Genomic DNA, 25,216 nt, shown 5'->3' on the forward strand with positions numbered 1-25,216 from the left:
TCAGTGGCGGCAGTTTGGCGTGTTTGTCTTACTCGCTTGGTGCTGCTCTGAGCAGGAGCCTCTGGAGAGTCAGCCGCGTGTCTCTTAGGCCCGGGACCCTTGAATGTGTCTCTTCACGCAGAAACATAAGCATGGTAGGAAGTTAGGTGTCCTCTAGGTGTCCGTGTGGATGTCACGTGTCCCTTTTTCTTCCCTTCCTCGTAGGTGTTCGTCTTTGGCCCTGTCACAGAATGGCTGCATTTCTACAACAAGGGCCTCTACTGCTGTCTGTGGATTGGGAATGGCCTGCTGCAGTCTACCGGTTGGCCCTGTGTGGTTGCGGTTATGGGCAACTGGTTTGGGAAAGCGGGGTATGCCACTCCCCTTGTCTTTAATTTCTCTTTTTAAGTGGTTTTAATATCAGATTATTCACACCTGTCATCAGTCAACTTGATCTTTTTGATCCTTCCCATGCCTTCCCTCTATTTTAGAAAGAATAGTTGAGAGGTTTCACATTGGAGCGTGTCGGAAATGGTGTGGACTTGAGGGGTGGCTTAGCCCCGTGAGACACGTTCTTTTTTATTCTTAAATAAATAATGTTTATTTATTTTTGAGAGAGTGGGGGTGGGGAGATTTCTACGTGGGGCTCAATCCCACGACCCTGGGATCATGACCTGAGCTGACATTGAGGGTCAGATGCTCAACCAACTGAGCCATCCAGTCTACCCCCCATCCCCTGGTACATTTTCTTTTTTTTTTTTTTTAATGTTTATTTTTGAGAGAAACTGATAGAGTGCAAGCAGGGGAGGGGCAGAGAGAGAGAGGGAGACACAGAATCCGAAGCAGGCTCAGGCTCTGAGCTGTCAGCACAGAGCCTGACACGGGGCTCGGACCCACGAACCGTGAGATCATGACCTGAGCTGAGGTCAGATGCTCAACCGACTGAGCCACTCAGGTGCCCCAAGATAATCTTTTTTTTTTTTAGTTTATTTTTTTATTCTGAAAGAGAGAGGAGGGTAGAGGGGCTGATAGAGGGAGAGAATCCTAAGCAGGCTCTGTGCTGCCAGCAGCTGATGTGGAGACTCGATCTCACGAATTACGAGATCAAGACCCGAGCCAAAATCAAGAGTCAGATGCGTAACTGAGCCGGGACCCGGGTGCCCCAAAGATAATCACTTTGACACATATCATTTTGAGATCATTCTTACTTGAGCTTTTATTTTTTTTAATTTTTATTCATTTAAAAAAAAGTTTTTTTTAATTTATTTATTTTGAGAGAGACAGCACAAGTGGGAGAGGGGCAGAGACAAAGGGAGAGAGAGAATCCCAAGCAGGCTCTGCATTGCCTGCACAGAGCCTGATGTGGGGCTTGAACGCATGAAGCCATGAAATCATGACTTGAGCTGAAACCAAGAGTCAGACTCTTAACTGACTGAGCCATCCAGGCGCCCTCCAAAATGTTTATTTATTTATTTTGAGAGAGACAGAGAGAGAGAGACAGAGAGAGAGAGAAAGTGTGTGGGAGGGGCAGAGAGAGAATCCCAAGTAGGCTCTATGCTGTTAGCACAGAGCCTGACGTGGACTTCATCTCATGAACCTTGAGATCATGACCTGAGCCAAAATCAAGAGTCTGAACACTTAACTGACTGAGCTACCCAGGCACTTCTTACCTGAGCTTTTATAAATTGGATGACCCTGGGGGCGCCTGGGTGGCGCAGTCGGTTAAGCGTCCGACTTCAGCCAGGTCACGATCTCGCGGTCCGTGAGTTCGAGCCCCGCGTCAGGCTCTGGGCTGATGGCTCAGAGCCTGGAGCCTGTTTCCGATTCTGTGTCTCCCTCTCTCTCTGCCCTTTCCCCGTTCATGCTCTGTCTCTCTCTGTCCCAAAAAAATAAATAAAACGTTAAAAAAAAAAATAAATTGGATGACCCTGGGTGTTTGAAAGCAGTGCCTGGACAGGTTGACCATTCCATTATTTCTATGGATCAATCACAAAGAAAAAAAACTTGAGCCATTATTGTTCATTTTTGAACATTGGACAATTTGTTTTTAAACAAGTAATACTAGTAAGTGAAATTGATGATGTGCTACTTAAGGCCCAGTGAGGTTTCCTCTAAAACACAGCAATAAACCACAAAGTACCATTAAAACTATGACAATTTAAAGCAGTTCTTTTTCAACTGGTTTCTTCTAAAATCATGTCTTTGGTTAGCCAGTGTTGTTCAGAGGCTGACCTGACTCTTTCCTCCAGGACCCTCTTGCTAGATTTTGTATGTTTTATGATTTTTTATTTTAATTAATTAATTAATTAATTTTAAATTTTTTAACTTTTTTTTTTAACGTTTATTTATTTTTGAGACAGAGAGAGACAGAGCATGAACAGGGGAGGGTCAGGGAGAGAGGGAGACACAGAATCTGAAACAGGCTCCAGGCTCTGAGCTGTCAGCACAGAGCCCGACGCGGGGCTTGAACTCATAGACCGCGAGATCATGACCTGAGCTGAAGTTGGACGCTTAACCGGCTGAGCCACCCAGGCACCCCTTAATTTTTTAACATTTATTTATTTTTGAGACACAGAGACAGATAGAGCATGAGTTGGGGAGGGGCAGAGAGAGAGGGAGATACAGAATCCGAAGCAGGCTCCAGGCTCTGAGCTGTCAGTACAGAGCCCGACACGGGTCTTGAACCCACAAACCATGAGATCATGACCTGAGCTGAAGTTGGATGCCCAACCGACTGAGCCACCCAGGAGCCCCTGTTTTATTATTTTTAAATGTTTGTTTATTTTTGAGAGAGAGAGAGAGAGAGAGAACACGCATGTGCACACACACACACATGCAGGTAGGAGTCGGGTGCGGGGGTAGAAGGAGAAGCAGAGAGGGGAGTGGGGATGGACAGAGGATCTGAAGTGGGCTCTGTGCTAAAGCAGAGACTCTGATGCAAGATTCGAACTCGCATGCGTGATCTGAGCTGAAGTCAGCTGCTTAACCAACTGAGCCACCCAGGCACCCCTTTCCTGGACCGTTGTGGTAGCTAGGTTCCCTTCCACTAGATTCTTGGTTTACCTATTTTTTTTTAATGGCTTTATTAAGGTATATAATAAGCTGCACAGATTTAAGATGTACCATTTGATGAGTTTTGGCATGCATACGTCCTTAAAACCACCACCACAGTTAAGAAAATGGACATATCCATCACCCCCAAGAGTTTCCTCTTGCCGTTTTGTTAAAGTCCTCTCCTCCACCACTCCTGCTACCTTCTCCCTCCCTCCCATTGCTGTCTCCAGGCAACTGTTGATCTGCTTTCTGTCACTTTAGATTACTTTGCATTTTCTAAAATTTTATATAAATAGAATCATACAGTATATAGTTTCTTGATTGCTTTCATTCAATGTAATTATTCTCAGGTTCATTCATATCATGTGTATCGATAGTTCATTCCTTTTTTTAGCCAAGTAGTAACCTATTGTATCACCATTTGTTTATCTTTTCAGCTGTTGTTGAACGTTTGGGTTGTTTTCAGTTTTCGGTTATTACAGACAAAGCCCCTGTGAACATTTGTGTATAAATCCTTAAAAGAACATATGCTTTCATTTTCCTTGGATAAATACCTCAAAGTAGAATGTCTGTGTCATGTGGTAGGTGTGTGTTTACCTTTTTAAGAAACTGGCAGTCTCTTCCAAAGTGGTTTTACCATTTTACATTCCTGCCAGCAGAGTGTAAGGGTTCTAGTTGCTGTGTGTTCTTGCCAGCACTTGGTATATGTGGCCTTTTTTGTTTTCAGCTATTCTAGTAGGTATGCAGTGGTACATCACTGTGGTTTTCATTTGCATTTCCCTAATATCTGATGGGTCCAATATCTTTTTATGTGCTTACTTGCATCATATTTTTGTGTGCATGAAGCTTCTTTTTTTAAAACTTTTTATTTGAGATAATTGTAGATTCATACTCTTTAATGTTGTATTAGATTTTTTCCCCCTTAGGATTTAAAATTTTTTTTAAAGTAATTTCTACACCCAACTCAACTTACAACCTTGAGATCAAGAGTTGCATGCTCCACTGACTGAGCCAGCCTGACGCCCCTGGATTGTTTTGTATTATTGAGTTTTGAGAGTTCTTTGTATTTCAAATGCAAGTTTTTTATTGGATCAGTGATAGGCAACTATTTCCTCCCAATCTGTGGCTTATTTTCAAAAATCTCTTAACAGTATCTTGGGATGCACCCCGAAATGAGCTTTAGTTTAATAATAGCCTTAAGGAACATGATGTTTTGTCATTTGGGTGTACTTTAAAAACATCTTAAGATAGAATGTTGATCTTTGTAATGTGGACTTCCACCATTTTGGCCATTTTGTATGGGAACTGCATCAGAATTCCTTCTGATTGTATTGTTTTCTGTTTTCTACTGTTCTCGTAGACGAGGAGTTGTTTTTGGTCTCTGGAGTGCCTGTGCATCAGTGGGCAATATTTTGGGAGCATGCCTAGCTTCTTCTGTTCTGCAGTATGGTTATGAGGTAGGTATTTCTTTCTAGCTTTTTCTTGAGTATATAAATATATTTTGTTTTTTAGGAAATAGTACTATGGCTATTTAAAACTATGTAGAGCTATGTTTGGGTGGGGCAAGGCTTGTCTTAAAAGTAGACAAACTTTTGATAAATCCAAACATAGAGATTATTCATGGGAAAAATGCCCAAGTCTAAAGACAATATAATCAATTGGGAGAAAAGTCTTTGCAACTCGTGTTACAGATAAAGAACTAATCTCCCTCCTATGTAAAGAGTATCTGCAAATTGATAATAAAAAGATCAACAACAAATAGAAAGGAGGGTAAAGGATTTGAATGTGTAGTTCATGAAAAAGAAATATAAATTGTTTTGAAATATATGACAAAATATGCCACTTTATTTGTAACTTATTCATTCAATAAATATGTATTACAGTCTAAGTGCTCCTAGGCAGTAGGGAGTAGAGCACTGGCCAGAAAAGAGAAAAATCTCTGCCTTTATGGAGCGTAGGTGTTAGTTGGTAGAGAAATGCAAATTAAAACTACACTAAAAAAGAAAGGAACTATGCTGTTTACTTGTTATATTGGTAAGAATCCATAAGTTTGATAACATCTTGTGTTTATGAGAATGTAAACAAGCATTGACCCCCCCCCCCCCCTTGGCGTCACTATGAGACTGTCCATCAAAATTACAGCTGCTCTAACTGAGCTGTTCCACCTCCAGTAAGTAATCCCACAGGTGAATATACTTCCACATATACAAGGTAATATTTCTATTCGGTTATTTCAACATTGTTTGTAATAACAAAAATTGGTAACAAATGTGAACCAGTAGGGAAATAAACTGTGACATCCTCTTCAACGGAAGGCTGAAGGCCATAAATTAGAATTTGGAAGCTTTCTCCGTCCTGATAGGGAAAGTTCTCAATGGTATGTTAAGTGAAGAAAGTGAGGGTGCAGAACAGCGTGTAATGAGTGAAGCCATTTTTGTAGAATGGTGGGAAAGTTAGAGTATATATTTGTATTCGCTTGTGTTTCTAAAACAGTCTCTGGGAAGTAGAAATCAAATAACAATGGTCGTATGTTGGGAAAATGAGGATTAAGTGGATGGGAGAAGAGGTGGGAAGGAGAGTTTTTACTATACAATCTACTTTTTGTTGCTTGGATCATGTGAAAGTATATGTATTTTAAAACCTAAATAATGTAAGTAAGTTAATCTTTTAAAAAGTAGATAAATCTTTAAGTTTTAAAAAATGTTTATTTTGGAGAGAGACAGAGTGTGAGTGGGGGAGAGGCAGAGAGAGAGGGAGACACAGAATCGGAAACAGGCTCCAGGCTCCGAGCCATCAGCCCAGAGCCCGACGCGGGGCTCGAACTCCCGGACTGCGAGATCGTGACCTAGCTGAAGTCGGACGCTTAACCGACTGCGCCACCCAGGCGCCCCTTTTTATTTATTTATTTATTTTTTCAACGTTTTTTATTTATTTTTGGGACAGAGAGAGACAGAGCATGAACGGGGGAGGGGCAGAGAGAGAGGGAGACACAGAATCGGAAACAGGTAAATAAATCTTTAAATAGTTCACCAAAGGTTTGGTCTCAGAAGAATTTTTTTTTTAATTTTTTTTTTTTAACGTTTATTTATTTTTGAGACAGAGAGAGGCACAGCATGAATGGGGGAGGGGCAGAGAGAGAGGGAGACACAGAATCGGAAGCAGGCTCCAGGTTCTGAGCCATCAGCCCAGAGCCCGACGCGGGGCTCGAACTTGCGGACCGCGAGATTGTGACCTGAGCTGAAGTCGGACGCTTAACCGACTGAGCCACCCAGGCGCCCCATGGTCTCAGAAGAATTTTTGTCTAGTTAGGGTCAATGGGAGGTCCTTCGTGCACTCCCAGTCACCTTTATTCTAGGCTTCTTAGATTTGCATCTGGATTATACTCATTGCTTCAGATGGGAATTTTGGTTCACCCTGTGTGCTGCTCCCAGGTTTGACTTCTGGAAACGCTAACATGTCACCGTCTTTTCCAGAAATTTAGGCTGTCTATCCACATCAGGTTCCATTCTCTATTAAACAGAATTCAGCTCTGCAGCCTGGCTTTTGAGGTTCTTTCATCTTGATCTCAGCTTTTCCTATCAGTTTTATTCCCTACTGTCCCTCAGCACAAGCCATCTGCTTTGACCATGTAGGAGACTTTCTATCCAGTTCCCAGCCCTCTTTGCTTCAGTCGTGCTGGGAAAGACCGTCAGCTGCCTGTTTTAGCTCTTCCTTAAGACATTGTCTTGCTATGTCGGCATCATTAGCTGTTTCCTTCTCTATGTGTTTCTTATTAGGACTGGGTCTTCTCATCTATTCGGCCGCTTGATGCCTCGTGTTATTGTTTGGTGTATTGTTTAATCCCCTCAACCAGATAGAATGTTTGCGGGGGCAGATACCGTCTCTTGTGGGAGGCTGTGTGGTGCGAAGAATGAGGATTTGGGAGCCAGTCCTGATTTCACAATTGTAGTACCACTCAGTGTCCCTGGGACTTTAATTGTGCTCTTTGAGCCTCGTGGGGAAGATGCCTGGGAAAACACGCGAAACAGCTCTGTGCCTGGCACGGGCTATTTCCTTGCCAGTCTCCCTGTTCTTCCTGCCCAGCTCCCCACCTGCCCCATGGGTGCTTCTAATGAATGTGCTTGAATGAATCCCCCAGATGGGTAAGGAAGCACCTCTCTCCTCTCTTCTCCAGTATGCCTTTCTGGTGACCGCGGCAGTGCAGTTTGCTGGTGGGATCATCATCTTCTTTGGACTCCTGGTGTCACCAGAAGAAATTGGTGAGGAGAAGCGGCCTTTCTGTTCAGAACGTCTTACGGTTATGGGTGAGGCCTGCACGGCCAGGTTCTTGTTCCCTAGGAGAACTGTGAGCCCCTTTCAGTGACTTAGAGGAGTGGCGTTGCTCTGTGTGTCCAGTAGACCCTGTGGGTGGCTCTCCCAGCACAGCTGCGGACGTTGGAGGGGAGCGAGGCTCACCTTCCCGGATTCAGGGAAAACTCTTCATTGGCAAATGAGCTTTGTAATCGAGAATACTGACTGGAAACTAGCATGGAATGTTTCTCATTTCACTTCTTCAGACATTTCTTGTCCTTCGTAAAAGTAATTTAGTGTGATACTCATCTGTGGTTACATACAGAATATGTACGAGCAAAACCACAGAAGCAAATAAATGTACGAGTCCGTCTTTTGAGTTCTTGAAGAGACATGTCAGTTTACTCGTGTGTAGTGAACACTTTATTTTATTTTTTTTTAATGTAAGAGAGAGTGTGAAGTAGTTGAAAAAGCATTGCTCTGAAGCCAGGTAAAGTAGAAGCAGAGTCCTGGCTTTGTGGCTTATTAGCTGTGTGATCTTAGCCGACCTCAGCTGACCTTGGCCTCTGAACCTTAGTCGCTTCTTCTGTAATGTGGAAATGAAAATAATACGAACCCCACGAGCAATGATACATGCAGAACCCTCGGCCCAGTGCCGGGCATCTAGAAGGCATTCTGTAAATGGTGGCTGTTACTGTTGCAGGTATCCCAGGTATTGAGGCAGAAGAAAGTTTTGAAGAAGACTCACACAGGCCATTAATTAATGGTGCCGAAAACGAAGATGAATATGGACCTAATTATTCCATTCAAGAAGGCAGCACTATTACCCAAGTCAAGGCAATCAGCTTTTATCAGGCCTGTTGTCTTCCTGGAGTTATACCGGTAAGGGCCCCTCAGATCTCCTTACCACCAGTGAGATATTATGGCCTGAATGTGAACCCTCCCTAGGATAAAGCATCTTTAAGTGTTTAGCTTCTTTTTGATACCTTATTGTGGGAGTATATGTTCAGAGGAATATTGGATAGTGACCCTCGGCTTGTTTCTAGACTTGAAATTTTATCTGCAGTTTAATGCGGGGGTTGGTGTACATTTTCTGCGAAGAGCCAGATAGTAAATGTTTTTAACTTTGGAGGGGGGATTGTACAGGCTCTACCACAACTACTCACGTCCAGGAAGCAAGTAACTCTGGATGGTATGGAACAAATGGGTGTGGACAGGTTTGGCCCGTGAGCTCCAGTGTGCTGACCCTGACCTAGCATTCAAGTAAGAAGGCAGAATTAATGTTTTTTTGGTTTTTGTTTATTAATGTTTATTTATTTTGAATGAGAGCAGGAGACAGAGGGAGCACATGCACGCATGCACAGGGGAGGAGCAGAGAGAGAGAGAGGGAGAGAGAGAAACCCAAGCAGGCAGAGCCTGACATGGGGCTCAGTCTCACAAACTGTGAGATCATGACCTAAGCCGAAATCACGAGTCGGAAGCTTAACCAACTGAGCCACTCAGGTGCCCGAAATTGGTGTTTTTAAATACATTCTTTCTGATTTGTTGAAGTATTATAGAATTATATGTAGACCAAGAGGGGGTTTTGAATGGTCCATTTCAGTCTGCCTTCTTTGCCTATATTCTTACCATTCCGGGAACAAAATTGTTTGCCCTTTTATTAAAAGGTCCAGAGCACATTACTCCACAGTACTTCTTGGTAATGCATTCCAGTGTTTCCAAAACCTTTACGGTCAGGAGAACCGTCTAACGTCTGAACTAAATCCCTTCTGCTGCAGTTTTTCTGTCTTGATGTTTCGGGCCCTCTAGCATGGGAGTGGAAGTTAAGAGGCCTAGGTTATGTGTCCGGCTTACCCACTAACTCTGTGTGAGGCCTGGGATAAGTCCCTCAGCCCATCCTGTGTCTCTGTTCCCCTTCCCTCTGGAGTGGAAAGTAAACCAGCCTTCCCCGGGGCCTAGAACATTGGGTTATTGTATTGTGAACAAGCACCCGGTTTTGTTTATTTTATTGTCTAATGGTGCTTTACAGTGTAACCCCTCAGCTAGATTCAGAGCCTGCAGGTTGTCCTTTCTCATACATACTTGTTCCCTCTGACCTCTGCCTCCAAGCCGAGAGGACCGATATTTGCAAACAGATAGTGAACTCTAAGTTCAAATGTAAGTGTGAGTTTCCACAATTCTGTCACCAAAAGATGATATGTTATACAGGAGAAGTGCAAGTTCCTTTAGGCCTGTTCTCATGCTAGTGATTAGTAATTTTTAACTAGTTATTAAAATACTTTGCTGGTAATAGTTTAATTTTGGGGACAGGACTTAAAAATCTGTTGTTGTAAGTGTTTTTTTTTTTCTATTCCTTTGTATTTCACAGGCGATTGTTCCCTGACACAGGCAGGGATGCAGAGGAAATCTAGTTAACTTAATTCCTTTGTCTCTGCAGCAGGCTGTCTGGACAAAACGCCCTCATGATTGGGATTTAGCTCTCTAGGGGGTGGCTGTTGCCCTGCCAGGGAAGCTGTTTTAAAACAAGTGATACCTAGGGAATAACTGGCAGCTCCAGGGAAAAGAATATACTAGCCAGACACCCTTTGAAGTCCGGTCTCTCTGCTCCTCCCCCTTTTTCCTTTGATGCTAAATGTCAGGATTTCCTGGTAATAATGTGTTGACTATAGGAGTCTTAGCCCCACTGCCATCTTTTATTCCTCCAAGTAGAGTCACGAGGCCCGTGACCGTCGTGTTCCTTCATTGCTGACTCACCAAAGATACTTTTTCTTTTCCACTGGAATATAAAGCCTTTGGACACCATAATATGAAAATAGTTTTAACGTTGATGCTTTTTTTAGACCTTGAAACTGGAGTGTAGTCCTATTGCCCTCCACTGATCATAGTGTTAACTTTGCAGGAAGTAGACGAACCAGAAAGGTTTGGCTGCTTGGAAGAAAAGCCGAGATGCTTACTGGATTTCTTTGCTTTTGGTTAATGATAGTGGGATGAATACCTTTTATCTTTGTCTAAATAAAGAAACACGAGTAAATGCCCTGCCTTTTAGGTTCAAAACACTGGTTTGCTTCTACCAGAGAACTGGAAGGAGAAGAAATTGGGGACAGTCAAGAAATAGTCCTATGTGTTCTTATTTTAAAGGCCTGCTGCATGTGCTTTTCTGGAAGCTAATGGGGATAAAGAGAAGAGGGAGGCTAGGCAAAGTCAGGGAATCTGTAGAAATGTTTAATTCTAGAATCAGGTGGGTTTATCCCAAACTCCTGTGTCTGGTTTTGCTTTTTTAATTATGTTAAAAATTGTGGTCCTGCTGTGCTATTTGCTCTCACTGATAGTCGCATGTTTTTCTTGTAGTATTCACTGGCCTATGCCTGCTTGAAGTTGGTAAATTACTCCTTCTTCTTCTGGTTGCCCTTTTATCTGAGTAACAACTTTGGATGGAAGGAGGCTGAAGCTGACAAGCTGTCCATTTGGTACGATGTTGGAGGAATTATAGGTAAGGCCAGATGCATCTTTTTCTGTAAAGGGAGTTAGTCACTAGTAATATTTTACTGGGTTATGAAATCTGACATCCTTGTTTTATTACTTAGTCCACAGCCATTTTTCCTAAAGTGCCCAATCAGTAAACACACAAACTCTTAAAAAAAAAAAAAAAAAAAAAAATCCATAGAAAAGAAGAGCCAGCCCCCGGCAGCCCTGTGATTTATAGGGCTCTTGTTTCTCCGTTCTTTGTTTATGGATCAGTTCTTTTGTGTTGGGAAGCACAGCGATGTTTCCCTCCGTAAAGTGTAACCCCCTTTCGTACACTTGTAAGTGATATCTGAGCTCTAAAGCTAATCACATGCCAGGGATCCGAGTTAGAATGTGAATGTGTTCATTTGATCTATTTCCCACCACCTTTCCCACCACCCACACCAAAGAAGGGGAGATACTAGCTTAGTGTGTAGATTTTGTCAGACCATAGAGGTAGGAATAATAGCGGGATTAATTCCTACGCACATTTTGCAGCTGTTTCATTGTACACAGCAGATTTTAGTGGTAACTTTTTGCTATAGCTGGAAGTATAAACACGTACGGGAGAAACTTTAAAACAAGACAGCGGTATGGACTGTGGTAGTGGGTGTTACTGCTGTTGCTGTGGCAAAACCTTAACATCTTTTCTGTGCTGTTTGGATTTAGAATTGTGGTAAGGCTAAACTGTCCTGAACACGTGAGAGCGGTGCATCCTCAGGCGATACCCTGTTATTGTACTTGAACTTGTCTGCCCTTAGCCTTAGATACAGAGCCAAAGGTGAGGCTGTCACCTTTAGACCTGCTCATACCTCTGGATTCTGCTGTCTGAGGAGGATGTACCAGATGTCCCATAGTCCCTAGAACTCGAAATGGGGCTGTATCTAAAGGTGACCTTGTTGTTTGAAGGATTCACATCACCTCTTTTTAAAGATCCTGGCCTGTGCATTATCACCAGACCATAATCACTGCATTTAATTTTAGTGAACATTTATTGGCTGCTACTAATAGCCTGTGAGGCATGGTCTTCAATGAATCATCTTTTTTTGTTTGTTTGTTTAATGCTTATTTATTTTGGGGGAGAGAGAGAGAGCGAGAGAGAGAGAGAGAGCACATGTGCATGGGTCAGGGGGAGGGGCAGAGGGCGGGCCTATGCACAAGAGAAAGAGGGAGAGACAGAGAGAATCCCAAGCAGGTTCTGTCAGAGCCATCCAGGAGCCCCTAATGAATCAACTTAAAACAATTTTTTTTAATGTTTATTTATTCTTGAGAGAGAGAGAGACAGAACGCAAGTGGGGGAGGGGCAGACACACACACACACACACACACAGAATCCGAAGCAGGCTCCAGGCTCCCAGGTGTTAGCACAGAGCCCGACGTGGGGCTCAAAGTTACAAACTGAGAGATCATGACCTGAGCCGAAGTCGGACGCTTAACTGACTGAGCCACCCAGGCACCCCTGTATCTTTTAAAATAAAAAGCAGAAGAATTAGGAAAAGCCTTCACAGCTGGTTTGAAAAGGGAGAACAGCAAGAGACAGTGGGTGGTTTTGATGATTTTTCCTTATTTTGCTGTCTGATTCATGGTGTCCTGTCCCTGTCATCCATCACGGCAATTGACAGTCAGGCATTCTTCCTAAAAGGAAGCTCTGGTGGAAGCTTTTTAGGAGAGTCAGCCCTCTTTTTGGGTGGACCAGTCTCAGGATCCTCTAGCAGGTAGAGGGTACATGGCGAATGAGTTTCAGGTAACTGAGCGACATGATAAACGATTTTGATTGTGATGGGCTCCTTGTGCTTCACAGGTGGAACTTTGCAAGGTTTCGTCTCTGACGTGTTACAGAAGAGAGCCCCGGTTTTAGCTCTGAGCCTGCTTCTGGCAGTTGGGTCCCTCGTTGGATACAGCCGTGAGTATTCCCTTGCAATTCAATTGTTTTTCTGATCTCTTAGGACTCAGGCCTTTGCCATGAGTCAGCGATCAACGCCAGGGAGATCCTTGAGACCGGCTACAAAGGCTGATCCGAGACCTTTGTATGGTCCTGTAAGTGCCTGGTAAAAGTATCATCACGTAGTTTTATTTGTGTTGGGGAGGAAACTGGCATCTCTTCTGCTTTGTTGGTTGGTTTAAAAGCTTGCTTGGGAGTGTATATGCTTTGTTTGAGGGTAGGCTCCAGAGGGCCAGCATTAGAGGCAATAAAACAATAAAAGGGAAAGGGTTTCAAAAGAGGAGAGATGGTAATTAGTAGGTTTGGTATATGTCCCTTAAGATGCTGCTGAGAAGGGAGTAGAGTTTTTCCTTAGCTTTTAGAAGTCTCATTAGCTCGGGCACCAGCAAGTGGCAGACATTACAAATAAAAGTTGGGGCAGGCGGTGAAAGACTTGTAGCCCTTTGTTGTCTCTGGGAGTGATCTGTGAGGTCACCGAGATCCAGATCTTTGTGTGCTGTTCGGTGCGGGCCCGTGTAATCCGTTCTTAAAATCAGCACGCTGTTTCTGTGTCCCTCCTCTTAGGTTCTCCAAACGATAAGTCCATTAACGCACTTCTGATGGCGGTTACAGGTATGTTGTGTGGCTCCGTTTCGTTATACTATTACTACTTCTCTGTAAATAAAAAGAAGAGAGGGAAACTGTGTGCTCTTTCAGTTTGAGTAATACTAACCCTTCGTTATGGAGAACTCACATGGTAAAAGGAAAACTGTCTACTTCAGATTCTGTTTCTCTGCTCTTATGTGACCTCTTCAGTCCTGTTGTTAGAGAAGCAGTCCCTTTTGACAGAGATTTTCTAGTACTTTTTTTTACTTTATTTTTTTTTAAGTTTATTTATTTATTTATTTATTTTATTATTATTTTTTAAAAATTTTAATGTTTATTTTGATTTTTGAGACAGAAAGAGACAGAGCATGAGTAGGGGTAGGGCAGAGAGAGAGAGGGAGACACAGAATCTGAAGCAGGCTCCAGGCTCCAAGCTGTCAGCACAGAGCCCGACGTGGGGCTTGAACCCACAGACCGTGAGATTATGACCTGAGCCAAAGCCGGATGCCCAACCGACTGAACCACCCAGGCGCCCCTAAGTGTATTTATTTTTGATAGAGAGAGAGATTGAGAGAGAGAGAGAGAGAGAGAGACAGAGCACGAGTGGGGGAGGGGCAGAGAGAGGGAGACAGAATCCGAAGCAGGCTCCAGGCTCTGAGCTGTCAGCACAGAGCCCGACGCGGGGCTCGAACTTGAGGACCGCGAGATCATGATCTGAGCCGAAGTTGGACGCTGAACCGATGGAGCCACCCAGGTGCCCCTCTAGTATTTTTTGATTGGCCTCAGCTTCCCCTGTTACTTCTAGAAGCGACTTAGGAAGATGGCACGTTAGAAACCAGTTCACCAGCTTTCAGTGTTGGAATTGGCCAGTGTTTCTCCACTGGAGCAGCAGATGAAACAGTTGAGTGTAATCAGGGCCGTGGTATGGAAAAATGACTTTTAAACTTTAGATCATACTCAGGAGAGTGAGAGCTGCTCATGATACGTGAGGCACATGGAGCTCATTCCAGCCGTGCGAACAGATTCACACAGGCCAGCCTCTGCTCAGTCCTCAGACAGCCTTGCGGGGGGCGGTGGCTGAGAAGAACCATCTGCGCCGCTTGTGGAGCTGCTTCTCTTCGCTCTTATTTTCAGTACGTGTGGTTGAATTTGGATAGTCAAATGCTCAGTTGATACAACTCTACCGTAGAAGTCGACAAGCGAGTGTAATTAGTTACTAATGAACGCAGCCTTTGCAACATTAGAAAGGCTGTATGTTTACTGTATTTTCTGTATCTTTGGCTTTTATGAAAATACACTGCCGTATCACATAATTCAAGTAGGACTTTCAGAAAAGCAGATGCCAACTAGTTTGAAGATGTCACTATCTGGGAGAGTGTTCATTTTTACTGGTTTCTTCTCCCCCCCCCCCCTTCACTGTTTCTCTTCAGCATATTGATTAAAATGTTGAGGAGTGCCTGGGTGGCTCAGTGGGTTAAGCATCCGATTTTGGCTCATAATCTCCATATGACCGTGAGGTCATAATCTCACGGCTTGTGAGTTCGAGCCCCACATCAGGCTCTGTGCTCACAGCTCAGAGCCTGGAGCCTGCTTCTGTGTCTCCCTCTCTTTCTGCCCCTTCCCTGCTTACACTCTGTCTCTCTCTCTCTCAAAAATAAATAAACATTAAAAAAAAATGTTTGGATAAGAGCTTATCTTGTCCAGTAGATTTCTAGTGGTGTTAAGAATAGTGTGTTAATGAGAACCTGTTTTGTTTATGACTTCAGGATTTTTTATTGGTGGACCTTCTAATATGATTAGCTCTGCTATTTCTGCGGACCTGGGTCACCAAGAGCTGATCCAAGGGAGCAGTGAGGCTTTGGCGACCGTCACAGGAATTGTTGATGGAACCGGAAGCATTGGAGCAGCGGTAGGCCAGGTGAGAGAACAGGAGAGGGGGTGAGACTGAGTGGTGAGTAGTCTCTCAATGGTCCAAGAGTTTACATCTGTCCACCGGGCCACAGTAGGTGGCACTCTAGTGCTATACAGGACACTTTCCCGTAAAGCCTTACGTTGCTAATCTCCTCTGAGGTCAGCTAATGTGACCTGATATGGAAGGTCTTTCTACGTTTTTTAGTTTCTTCTTCCCACTTTAATATCCAGATTCTTCCTGTCTGGAAATTAGCCGACACCTCATAAGACAGCTCTCGGTCCCAGTTTGCTACTCCTTTCTTCCTAGCCTGAACTTGGCAGTCTGCGGGGCCCTGAGACACATGCTTCTCGTTATCCCCCACCTGGCATGCACACCCTACCTCCTCTCTCCTACCAGACACACACGTTCTTCACGTGGATCCCTACCAGAAATCGCCACGGACTCTGGCAGCTGCTCTGAGTCATTTTCTCTGTTTCCAATGGCTGTGTCTCAAAGGGCGGTTCATTAAAGTCTTGGGTCAGGATCATCTAGGTGATTTATTAAAGTACAGAACGCTAAGCTTACCACAGGCTTGCTGATTTAGAACATAGAGATCTGCGTTTCAAAAAGCCTTCCTGGGGGCGCCTGGGTGGCGCAGTCGGTTAAGCGTCCGACTTCAGCCAGGTCGCGATCTCGCGGTCCGTGAGTTCGAGCCCCGCGTTGGGCTCTGAGCTGATGGCTCAGAGCCTGGAGCCTGCTTCCGATTCTGTGTCTCCCTCTCTCTCTGCCCCTCCCCCGTTCATGCTCTGTCTCTCTCTGTCCCAAAAATAAATAAACGTTGAAAAAAAAAAAATGAAAAAAAAAAAAAAAAAAGCCTTCCTGGTGATTGTGATGCACTCTAAACTTGAGATCATCTAGGCTAAGATTGGCCTACAATAAGTAGTCAGAACAACTCAAATCGATCTTGTTTTGCTTAAATTCAACCTTTTCTTTGGGACAGTTGTGAGTCATGCCTCTCTTAGGTTATACTTTTCCAGCACATTGAGTGCTGCTTTTGCAAAAATAAGGATCAGAGAATCATCTGCATAGATAAAATAGTTGAAACTTTGGAAGTGAATGAGATGTTTAATGGGGAAGGAAAATATAGACAAAATCTCAGAGGCTGCCCAGTGGTCGAAGAAACAGGAAGTCAGCAGGGTGACGTGTAGGAAAGGGGAGGTGTTAGTCAGTAAGGTCATAGGTATAGAGAGGCCAGAGAAGGAGAATGGAATCGAAAACGCTCTTAGTTTTGACAGGTCATTATCGGACCTGAATATTGCTGTTTGGCTTGCTCTGTGGGGCTAGATCACCGATGGCAGATTGCTGGTGGTTAATGAGAGAAAAAGAATTGAGGAAGATAAGCATCTTGATGCTTATCACTAGTCAGCCGTATCTTGTATATTTATTTGTGAATGTCTGACTCCCCCACCATGTTGTAAGCATCACGAGGGCAGCATTTTGCATTGTGTTCTGCTGTAGCCCCAGTACATAGAACAGTGCCTGGCACACAGTAGACCTTCCAGCATCTGTTGAGTTGTTGTAGAACGACTGATCGATGTGATTGATGTGCTTATTAGCATATTTGATGATGAGACTGAAGAGGAAGGAAAATCCAAGAAAAAGTAGGAGAAATTTGCTTACTTGATTGTGCTCTGGAATAGAAACCAAAGAATGCTGTTGGCTACCAGTTCAGAGGTCTTCGTGTTCATGTAAGCGATCAGGGGTGGTTGTATTGGACATCCTTTTCTGACACTACTGTATTTCAGGTTCTCATTCTCACTGATGTTTTCTGCATTAATCAAGTAGGCATGTTATAATGAGCATTTCAAGGAGCTTATTTTTGTGTAGGGTGCCTCACCTGCCAGTATTTGGATCCCTAACTGTGTATGTGGGTTAGCGTTGGGTTTACTTTGGTGGTCAGGGAAGTGGGTCAGGAGTGAATCATTGTTAGCTTTATTCATTCCTCTTCCATGTTGATTTTTGAGTAATTTCCCATTGCTCGGGGCATGAAATCCCAAACTCTGTGACTTAATATCAGAAACTTGGGGCGCCTGGGTGGCGCAGTCGGTTAAGCGTCCGACTTCAGCCAGGTCACGATCTCGCGCTCCGTGAGTTCGAGCCCCGCGTCAGGCTCTGGGCTGATGGCTCAGAGCCTGGAGCCTGTTTCCGATTCTGTGTCTCCCTCTCTCTCTGCCCCTCCCCTGTTCATGCTCTGTCTCTCTCTGTCCCAAAAATAAATAAATGTTGAAAAAAAAAAAACTTTAAAAAAAAAATATCAGAAACTTGATGAGCTTTGTCCCAGCTCTCTTAACTTACCCTGAACAGCTTTCTTTCCCCACCTTTCCTTGACTTCACAAGAAAATTGCCCTCTCAGTTTCCATAGCACTTGGTGCTCACCTCTAACAGTGCTTGTCATGGGGCATCCCGCTTCCTGGTTTATCTGTCTGTGCCAGACTGCATTCCTTGCAAACAGGAACTGTTCCTTTCCTCCAATGCTTAGTGTGTTTAGAACACACAGTAGGGGATCAGTAAGGTTAAATCATGGTGTCTACCCAAGAAAAATGAGCACACGTGTCCACATGAACCCGTGTACACGTATGTTCATAGCTGGATTTTTCCTAACAGCTAAAAATTAGAAAAAACTCAAATGTTCACCAACTGAAGAATGGATGAACAAAATGTGGTGTATTCATTATGATGGAGTAGTATTTTTAAGAGGGTATCTGGCACTTAAAAGAGGATAGATGTTACGTAGATGGACCTAAAAAATATTATGCTAAGTGAAAGAAGCCAGTGACAAAAGACCACATACTGTAAATGATTTCATTCATGTGAGATATCCAAAATGGGCGAAAGAGAGTAGTGGTTGCCTGGGAGCAGGTGGGCCTGAGGAGTGACTACTGATAGGTACGAGGTCTCTTTGTGGGGGGGGGGGGGCGGGGTGGTGGTGGTGATAGAAATGGCTTATAATTAGATTATGGTAATGGTTGCACAATTCTGTAAGTATACTCAAAACCATTGAGCTGCATGGGTGAATTTTATGTTATATAAGTTATACGTCAATAAAACTATTTAAAAGAAAGATAAAGTAACAGAAAGATATGGGGGCACTGCTCTGAGCTCTTTAATGAGCGACCAGATCTCATAGTTTCATAATCTAGGGTAAATTACTCACTTGTTTTGCTTTTTAATGTTTGTTTTTGAGAGTGAGAGAGAGAGAGAGACACAGAGTGCAAGTCAGGGAGGGGCAGGGAGAGAGGGAGACATAGAATCTGAAGCACGCTTCAGCCTCTGAGCTGTCAGCACAGAGGCCGATGCAGGGCTTGAACTCACAGGCAGTGAGATCGTGACCTGAGCCGAAGTTGGATGCTTAACGGAGCCACCCAGGCGCCCCTCACTTGTTTGGCTTTTAAATTTGTTTGCTTACGAATTTCACTGGTAGTGTGTGATGGAAGAACATGTGTGAAACTCACACCTGTGGTCGGTTGATTTTTGACAAGGGCACCAAGACCATTCAATGGGGAAAGAATGGTTTCTTCACCAAATGGTGCTGGGAAAACTGGATATTCACACACACAGAAGGATGAAGTTGGACCCTTGCCTTATAGCATGGACAAAAAATTAATGCAAAATGGATTAAATACCTAACTTTAAGAGCTAAAACCATGAAAACTCTTAGAAGAGGGGTGCCTGGGTGACTCAGTTGATTGAGGTCTCGCTCTTGATTTCAGCTCAGGTTATGATCTCATGGTTTGTGGATCAAGCCCTGCTGTGGGTTCTGCGCTGACAGCATGGAGCCTGTTTGGTATTCTCTCTCTCTCACTCTCCCTCTCTCTGCCCCTCCCTTGCTTACGTGTGCATGTGCGTACACGAGCTCTCTCTCCCAAACATTAAAATAAATAAAAAACTCTTCAAGAAGAAATCATAGGGCGCCTGGGTGGCTCAGTCGGTTGAGCGTCCGACTTTGGCTCAGGTCATGATCTCACGGTCTGTGAGTTCGAGCCCCGCGTCAGGCTCTGTGCCGACAGCTCAGAGCCTGGAGCCTGCTTCGGATTCTGTGCCTCCCTCTCTCTGGCCCTCCCCCATTCATGATCTCTCTCTCTGTCTCAAAAAAAATAAAGGTTAAAAAAAATTAAAAAAAAAAAAAAAGAAATCATAGTGACAAATCTTTATGACAAATGTGTACAAATGGCCAATAAACACTTGTGAAGATTCTCAAGATCCTTCGTTATTAGGGAAATGCAAATAAAAAACACAGTGAGATGCCACTTCACACCTTTTAGGATGGCTGTAATTTAAAACAAGGACAACAACAACAGAAAATAACAAGTACCTATGAGGATGTGGAGAAGCTGGGACTCTGACATCGCTGGTGGGAATGTAGAATGGTGCAGCCACTCTGGAAGATGCTTTAGTGATCCCTCAAATAGTGAAACATGGAATTACCATGTGACCCAGCAGTTCCGCTCCTAGGAATATACCTTAAAGAACTGAAAACAGGACTCACATGTTTGTAGACCAGTGTTCATTGCAGCATTATTCATAATAGCCAAAAGGTGGAAACAATCCAAATGTTGATCAGCTGATGACTAGATAAATAAAATGTGGTGTGTCCACACCAGAGAATATTATTCAGCCATAAAAGGGGATGGTGTTCTGACACACGCTGCAACCTTGAAGACGGTATGCTCAGTGGAATAAGCCAGACACAAAAGGACAAATATTGTGTGATTCCACCTAACATGAAATATCTAGGACAGGCAAATTCTTAGAGATAGAAAGTAGATTAGAGGTTACCAGGGACTGGGGAGAAGGGGTGGTGGGGAGTTACTGCTTAATGGGTGCAGACTTTTTGTTTCGGGCGATGAAAATTTTTAGGAATAGATAGTGGTGATGGTTGTCCAACATTGTGAATGTACTCAATGCCTTTGAGTCATACACTTAATGATGGGTAAAATGGCTAACTTTATGTTACATATATTTTATCAGAATTGAAAAAGAAGGTGGGTTACATGCGAATGGATCCTTTTCGGCAATTGAAACAAAGTCAAAGAACATGCTGTAGAATGTTAAAACTGTACAGAAATCCTCTGCTTCAATAACACAATCGAAAATGAACAGTACGCTTGGAAGACCAACTGTTTTTGAAAGCTTCAGTCACAGTACCTTTCACTGGAAGAAAGAATGATTAAATGGAAATGGCTCGAGGATGTTAATTTTCCTCTCTTAGTAGCAAAGTGAATACAAATAAACCTGAAGTCCTGTCATCTGCTCTGCAGTTTTTGTATTTGGACCCTGCCAGCTTACAAGATGAAGGCCAGGTATCTTTAAGTAGGAACACACACGTGAAAGCTTTGGAAACTGAAAACCATTCTACAAATCCTAACTCCCTTTCTGGAAGAGCTGTGTTTAATCCACCTTTCAGCTACTTCGTGTGATTAATTTATAAAGGATTATGTCGTAATTTCTTTTTCTCCCTTGTAGTATTTAGTGTCTTTGATCCAGGACAACCTGGGATGGATGTGGGTGTTCTACTTTTTCATTCTCATGGTAAGTGAGCGTGTGCCTTTTTTTTTTTTTTTTAACTTGTAGTTTTTCTTACTAATTTAGTTCAAAGCATTTACTTAAATCTCTTCTTAAACTGGCAAAATTGCTGATGGGTTTTAATGACCCTGTGGTGAAAAGTAACATTTTATGAGTCTATGAGATACATTCTTTCAAGGTGGGAATGGGTCTTTAGTTTGCCCTTGATCTAAGCCTAATGAGTATTGTCATGTATAATTCCAAAAAAAAAAAAAAATGGTGAGAGACTTATTGAAAGTATCACCAACTGTTAACCGGTGTATTCTTCCCGGGTACTCTCTATCTGCTAAATATAATTTGGAATTCTGAAGGAAATTACAGTGTACCCCAAGCAACATCAGGCTCAAAAAGAAGCACTGCTGTAATTAATACCGTGGTGTGTCGGTTCTAAGCCGATGAGAATCTCTTGAGAAAATATTTGTCGTGCCTTGAACATTCTTGGCTGGAATTGTGTACTTTCTGGGAAATAGCCAATTCAGAATAAGGCCTTACCGTTTTAAAATGTTGCTGTCTGTTGAATAAGCATGTGACCTGACCTCTTACATTATTGGTGAGATGGTGCTCGAGACAGGTCTCCCTGAGAGAGTCTGGTGACAGCTTCATCCAGGAGGGGATGCATTTAATATCCCACTCCTAAATCTAGTGCATCCTGATTGGAGACAACCTCAGACAACCTGGGACCGTGCCTCAGGTCCAGGCACGGCCCTCCAGCCTCGTCCGAGGAGCCTGGAGTTCTCTGGAGCTGCCTCAAGGCTGCGTACTCTGCTGTCACAAAGGACGCTTCTCCTGCCTAACTGCCTTCTAGCTTCTGAAGACTGGACTGTGTGTCCCTGTGTTCCACTTCTGACATCTGTGCTAAATAGAGGCAGATATCTCCTTATAAACCTGCCGTGTGATCACACAAGAAATTGTACTAGAAAGAAAACTGGATCCATTATAAGAAACACGTTTTAAAGTGAGCTCCAGGGGCGCCTGGCTGGCTCTGTCAGTAGATCATGCGACTCTTGATCTTGGGGTCATGAGTTCAAGCCCCACATTGGGTTCAGAGATTACTTACTTACTTAAAAAAAATTAGGGGCGCCTGGGTGGCTCAGTCGGTTGGGCGGCCGACTTCGGCTCAGGTCACGATCTCGCGGTCTGTGAGTTTGAGCCCCGCGTCGGGCTCTGTGCTGACCGCTCAGAGCCTGGAGCCTGTTTCAGATTCTGTGTCTCCCTCTCTCTCTGCCCCTCCCCCGTTCATGCTCTGTCTCTCTCTGTCTCAAAAATAAATAAACGTTAAAAAAAAAAAAATTAAAAAAAATAAAAAGAAAGTGGGCTCTAGTATCAATTTTTTGCTCTGCCTATGGCAAATCATTTAATTTGTGTACATTAGTTCTTTTTCTGGAGACTGTAACATTAAATTTAAAAAAATATATTAACTGTGATTTTTGGAATCATTTTTTCAATTCATTAAAGGTCAAGTTATCTTTGCATGCAGTCATAATGAATGTAATTGTCCAAATTCATTATTACGTTCAAAACATGGTGCTCTAACAGAATTCGTTAAATTGTCACTGCATATTTAATGCTTTTTTCTCTTCACAGACAAGTTGTACGATTCTATTTATCTCACCATTAATAGTGAGGGAAATACGCCATCTTACGCAAAGACGACAGGCTCACTCACTGAGTGAGTGAGTGGTGCCTGCAGGAGAAAAGAACACTGGGAGACGCATCAGGACTCTTCTTTCTTTTAATTCACCCTATTTGGGCGTTGTCTTAAGAGCTCCAACGAAACCTCAGATCGGCAAGCCTCTTTCACCTTGTGACGCTGACGATTGGTGAAGGCTGGGCTGTTTTTCTGCACTACACAAATTATCGTGGATGATTTTATTGCTGTCGTTCCATAAACGTACTGAGTGGCCTATGAATCTGCCAGCGTCTTTACTTGGCCTGTTGAGATTTATCCTTTTCACCTTAAGTACTGTATTGGACCTGGACTGGATTCTCCAGCCCGGAAAGTTGAGTGACCATGAGACAGTTGCACATGGTTCGTGTCAGTGACGGGCTCCATGAATAGGAAAGGATCATTGGATTTTGCTTTGATAATGAGTTTGCAGAGAGCGGCTCATCTTTGAAGCATCAAATCCTGGTCGAGTGCTCAAGCTGGATCAAGCGTAAGGCTGCCTTGGACAAAGAATCCCTTTGTTAAACTGTGGTGGGAAAATCACACTACATGGTGACTGGCTCGGTCACTCTGTATCTGATCTAAAGTTCTTCAGCTCTGGATGCAGAAATATCTTCAAATTATTGTCAGCTCATTCTCTTCTGTCTTCATTCAAAATTTACTTCGATTCCTGGAAGTATTCAGTCTTCCTTTCAAGGACCATAAGGTACATCATCAGTTGTTGTGAACATTCCAAGGTGTAGCTCACAACTGAAGTACTCCACCCCAGATTTGCTGTCTGGGAACGTTAGGATCCACTAGGAAGCTAATCTCCTTAGCCCTGTTTTCAGAGAATTGATCTCTCTCACGACCGGGTTCCTTGAGTTACCTCAGCAGAAGACTAGAATTAGAGGAAAAACCTTTTGTCCTAGTAAGTGTTAGGTATGTGACCTTGAATCATATGAATGGGTTACTAGGGCCTGAGGACTAGGCATCTATTCTTTAGAAGTTTGTAGTGTGTATGTCTTCAAGGCTGTGAATTCTATACTAATTACCGATATGTTAAAGTCATTCTGTGTGTGTGTGTATATATATATTTTAAATTATGGACACAAACTAGGGGGAAAATGTGCAATTTTGAGGGCTGCCTAATTCACATTGGGATAGGGAATATTTTTCAGCTTCTTACTTTATACTGTAAAGTGTGATGTGTTTATGGACTTGTTAATGTTATTTAATCAAGCAGATTTCCAATCAGTTAATTGCTCATTACTGACAAAAAAGGGACAATATGAAACACAGGAAGGGAAAATAAACTGACTTTTGTAGTAAATACCTGTCCATCTGGTTATTTAAATATATACTCTGAGTTTCTTGTTCTAGAACGTGATTCGTGCCTTATGATTTCCTGCTGTTGACCATTTACTGACCCTACGGTGTTGCCAGAGTGTTCAGCTAGCCCCAGAAATGGCCCCATTTCTGTTACGTTCTGTGGACACTTTCCCTTCCCCTTTGTGTGAGATTATACTAAGTTTGGATGAGTTGCCTGATTGTAATTTAAGAGTTGTCCGTGGACGGATGCCATTTTTATGATATAACCTCCTTCTGACATTTGGCTGTGAGTTTCCTCTCTGTCCGCATTATCAGTATGGTAGCATCTTTGTATCCTGACACCAACATTATTTTCTTACCCTGTTGAAACTCGGCTGGGTGAGTGTTCCCCTGACCTCTCTGTAGCTGTAGCCCCCAAGCTGTACGTATAATGAAATTATAAATAGGTAAGTGCTCGGCTCCGAACGAAAGGATATATTGCATGATAGATAGATTTCCGTATTCTAGTTCTGGCCATCTACATAGGAATCAGCTTTAAAGAACTGCTAGCTTCACTTTCTTACTAATTTCCTTTCCCTTGACCATAGGGAAAGCTCATTTGGAAATGACAGCTTCTCTGGCAGCTACGTCTCGGACGCTCACGAGGTTGAGGAAGGGTATTCCGGCCTGCCCTTCCTAGTCATACTGTGTTTCTTCTCTCCTGTGTAGTTTCAAAGGAAGAAAGTCTCCTCCCCGCTCCTGCTCATTCTGTTCCTTCCTGCTTCCTGGAAGACCAGAGTTGCTCAATAAATGTTCATGCAGGAAATGCCTGAGTGCCTGCCCTCTGTGTGCATCATGAACTCTGGGATGGAGGCTGCAGTGTGCTCTCATCTGCTTCCTCCTTCCTTCCTCCTTAAAAACCTCCAGAAGCCCCAGGGATGCCTGTGGCTCAGTCAGTTGAACATCCGGCTCTTGGTTTTGGCTCAGGTCATGATCCCAGGGTTGTGGGATAGAGCCGCACGTGGGGCTCCCCGCCGAACATGGAGCCTGTTGAAGATTCTGTCTCCCGCTGCCCCTGTCCCCCGCTCCCTCTCTGTCTCTCACTCTAAAGAAAACAAAACAAAAACCTCCAGAAGTCCTCTCTGCCTCCTAGATAAATAACTGATAAAGCCTTTTCTTATCCCTACTAGTTCTACTGATTCCTATCCTATTTTTCTTTTCACAGTCAAACCCTTTGAGTTAATGGATGGTTATCTGCTGCCTTTCTGGCTGTTGTTGTTGTTGTTCTGATTCTTGTTATTCTGATATAATTATCAACAGTACCTCCCTTCTCTACAAGTGCCCCAGTTTAATTTTTTTTTTTAACATTTATTTATTTTTGACAGAGAGAGAC

At 43.4% G+C, this 25,216-nt stretch overlaps 1 protein-coding gene across 1 annotated transcript in view; it reads left to right on the forward strand.

Moving 5' to 3' along the window:
- SLC37A3 (solute carrier family 37 member 3) overlaps positions 1-21,901 on the forward strand; it is a 47,367-nt gene extending 25,466 nt beyond the window's left edge. The window contains 11 exon segments of the mRNA XM_040471797.1: positions 205-350; positions 4,394-4,490; positions 7,208-7,292; positions 8,027-8,205; positions 10,672-10,813; positions 12,629-12,730; positions 13,334-13,381; positions 15,121-15,272; positions 20,769-20,834; positions 21,511-21,543; positions 21,545-21,901. Coding sequence (XP_040327731.1) covers positions 205-350; positions 4,394-4,490; positions 7,208-7,292; positions 8,027-8,205; positions 10,672-10,813; positions 12,629-12,730; positions 13,334-13,381; positions 15,121-15,272; positions 20,769-20,834; positions 21,511-21,543; positions 21,545-21,661 — 1,167 coding nt within the window. The 3' untranslated portion in view covers positions 21,662-21,901.
- The last annotated feature ends 3,315 nt before the right edge of the window (positions 21,902-25,216 follow it).

The sequence above is a fragment of the Herpailurus yagouaroundi genome, unplaced genomic scaffold (genome assembly GCF_014898765.1).
Source record: "Herpailurus yagouaroundi ecotype Mexico unplaced genomic scaffold, PumYag 100, whole genome shotgun sequence".
NCBI lineage: Eukaryota > Metazoa > Chordata > Mammalia > Carnivora > Felidae > Herpailurus > Herpailurus yagouaroundi.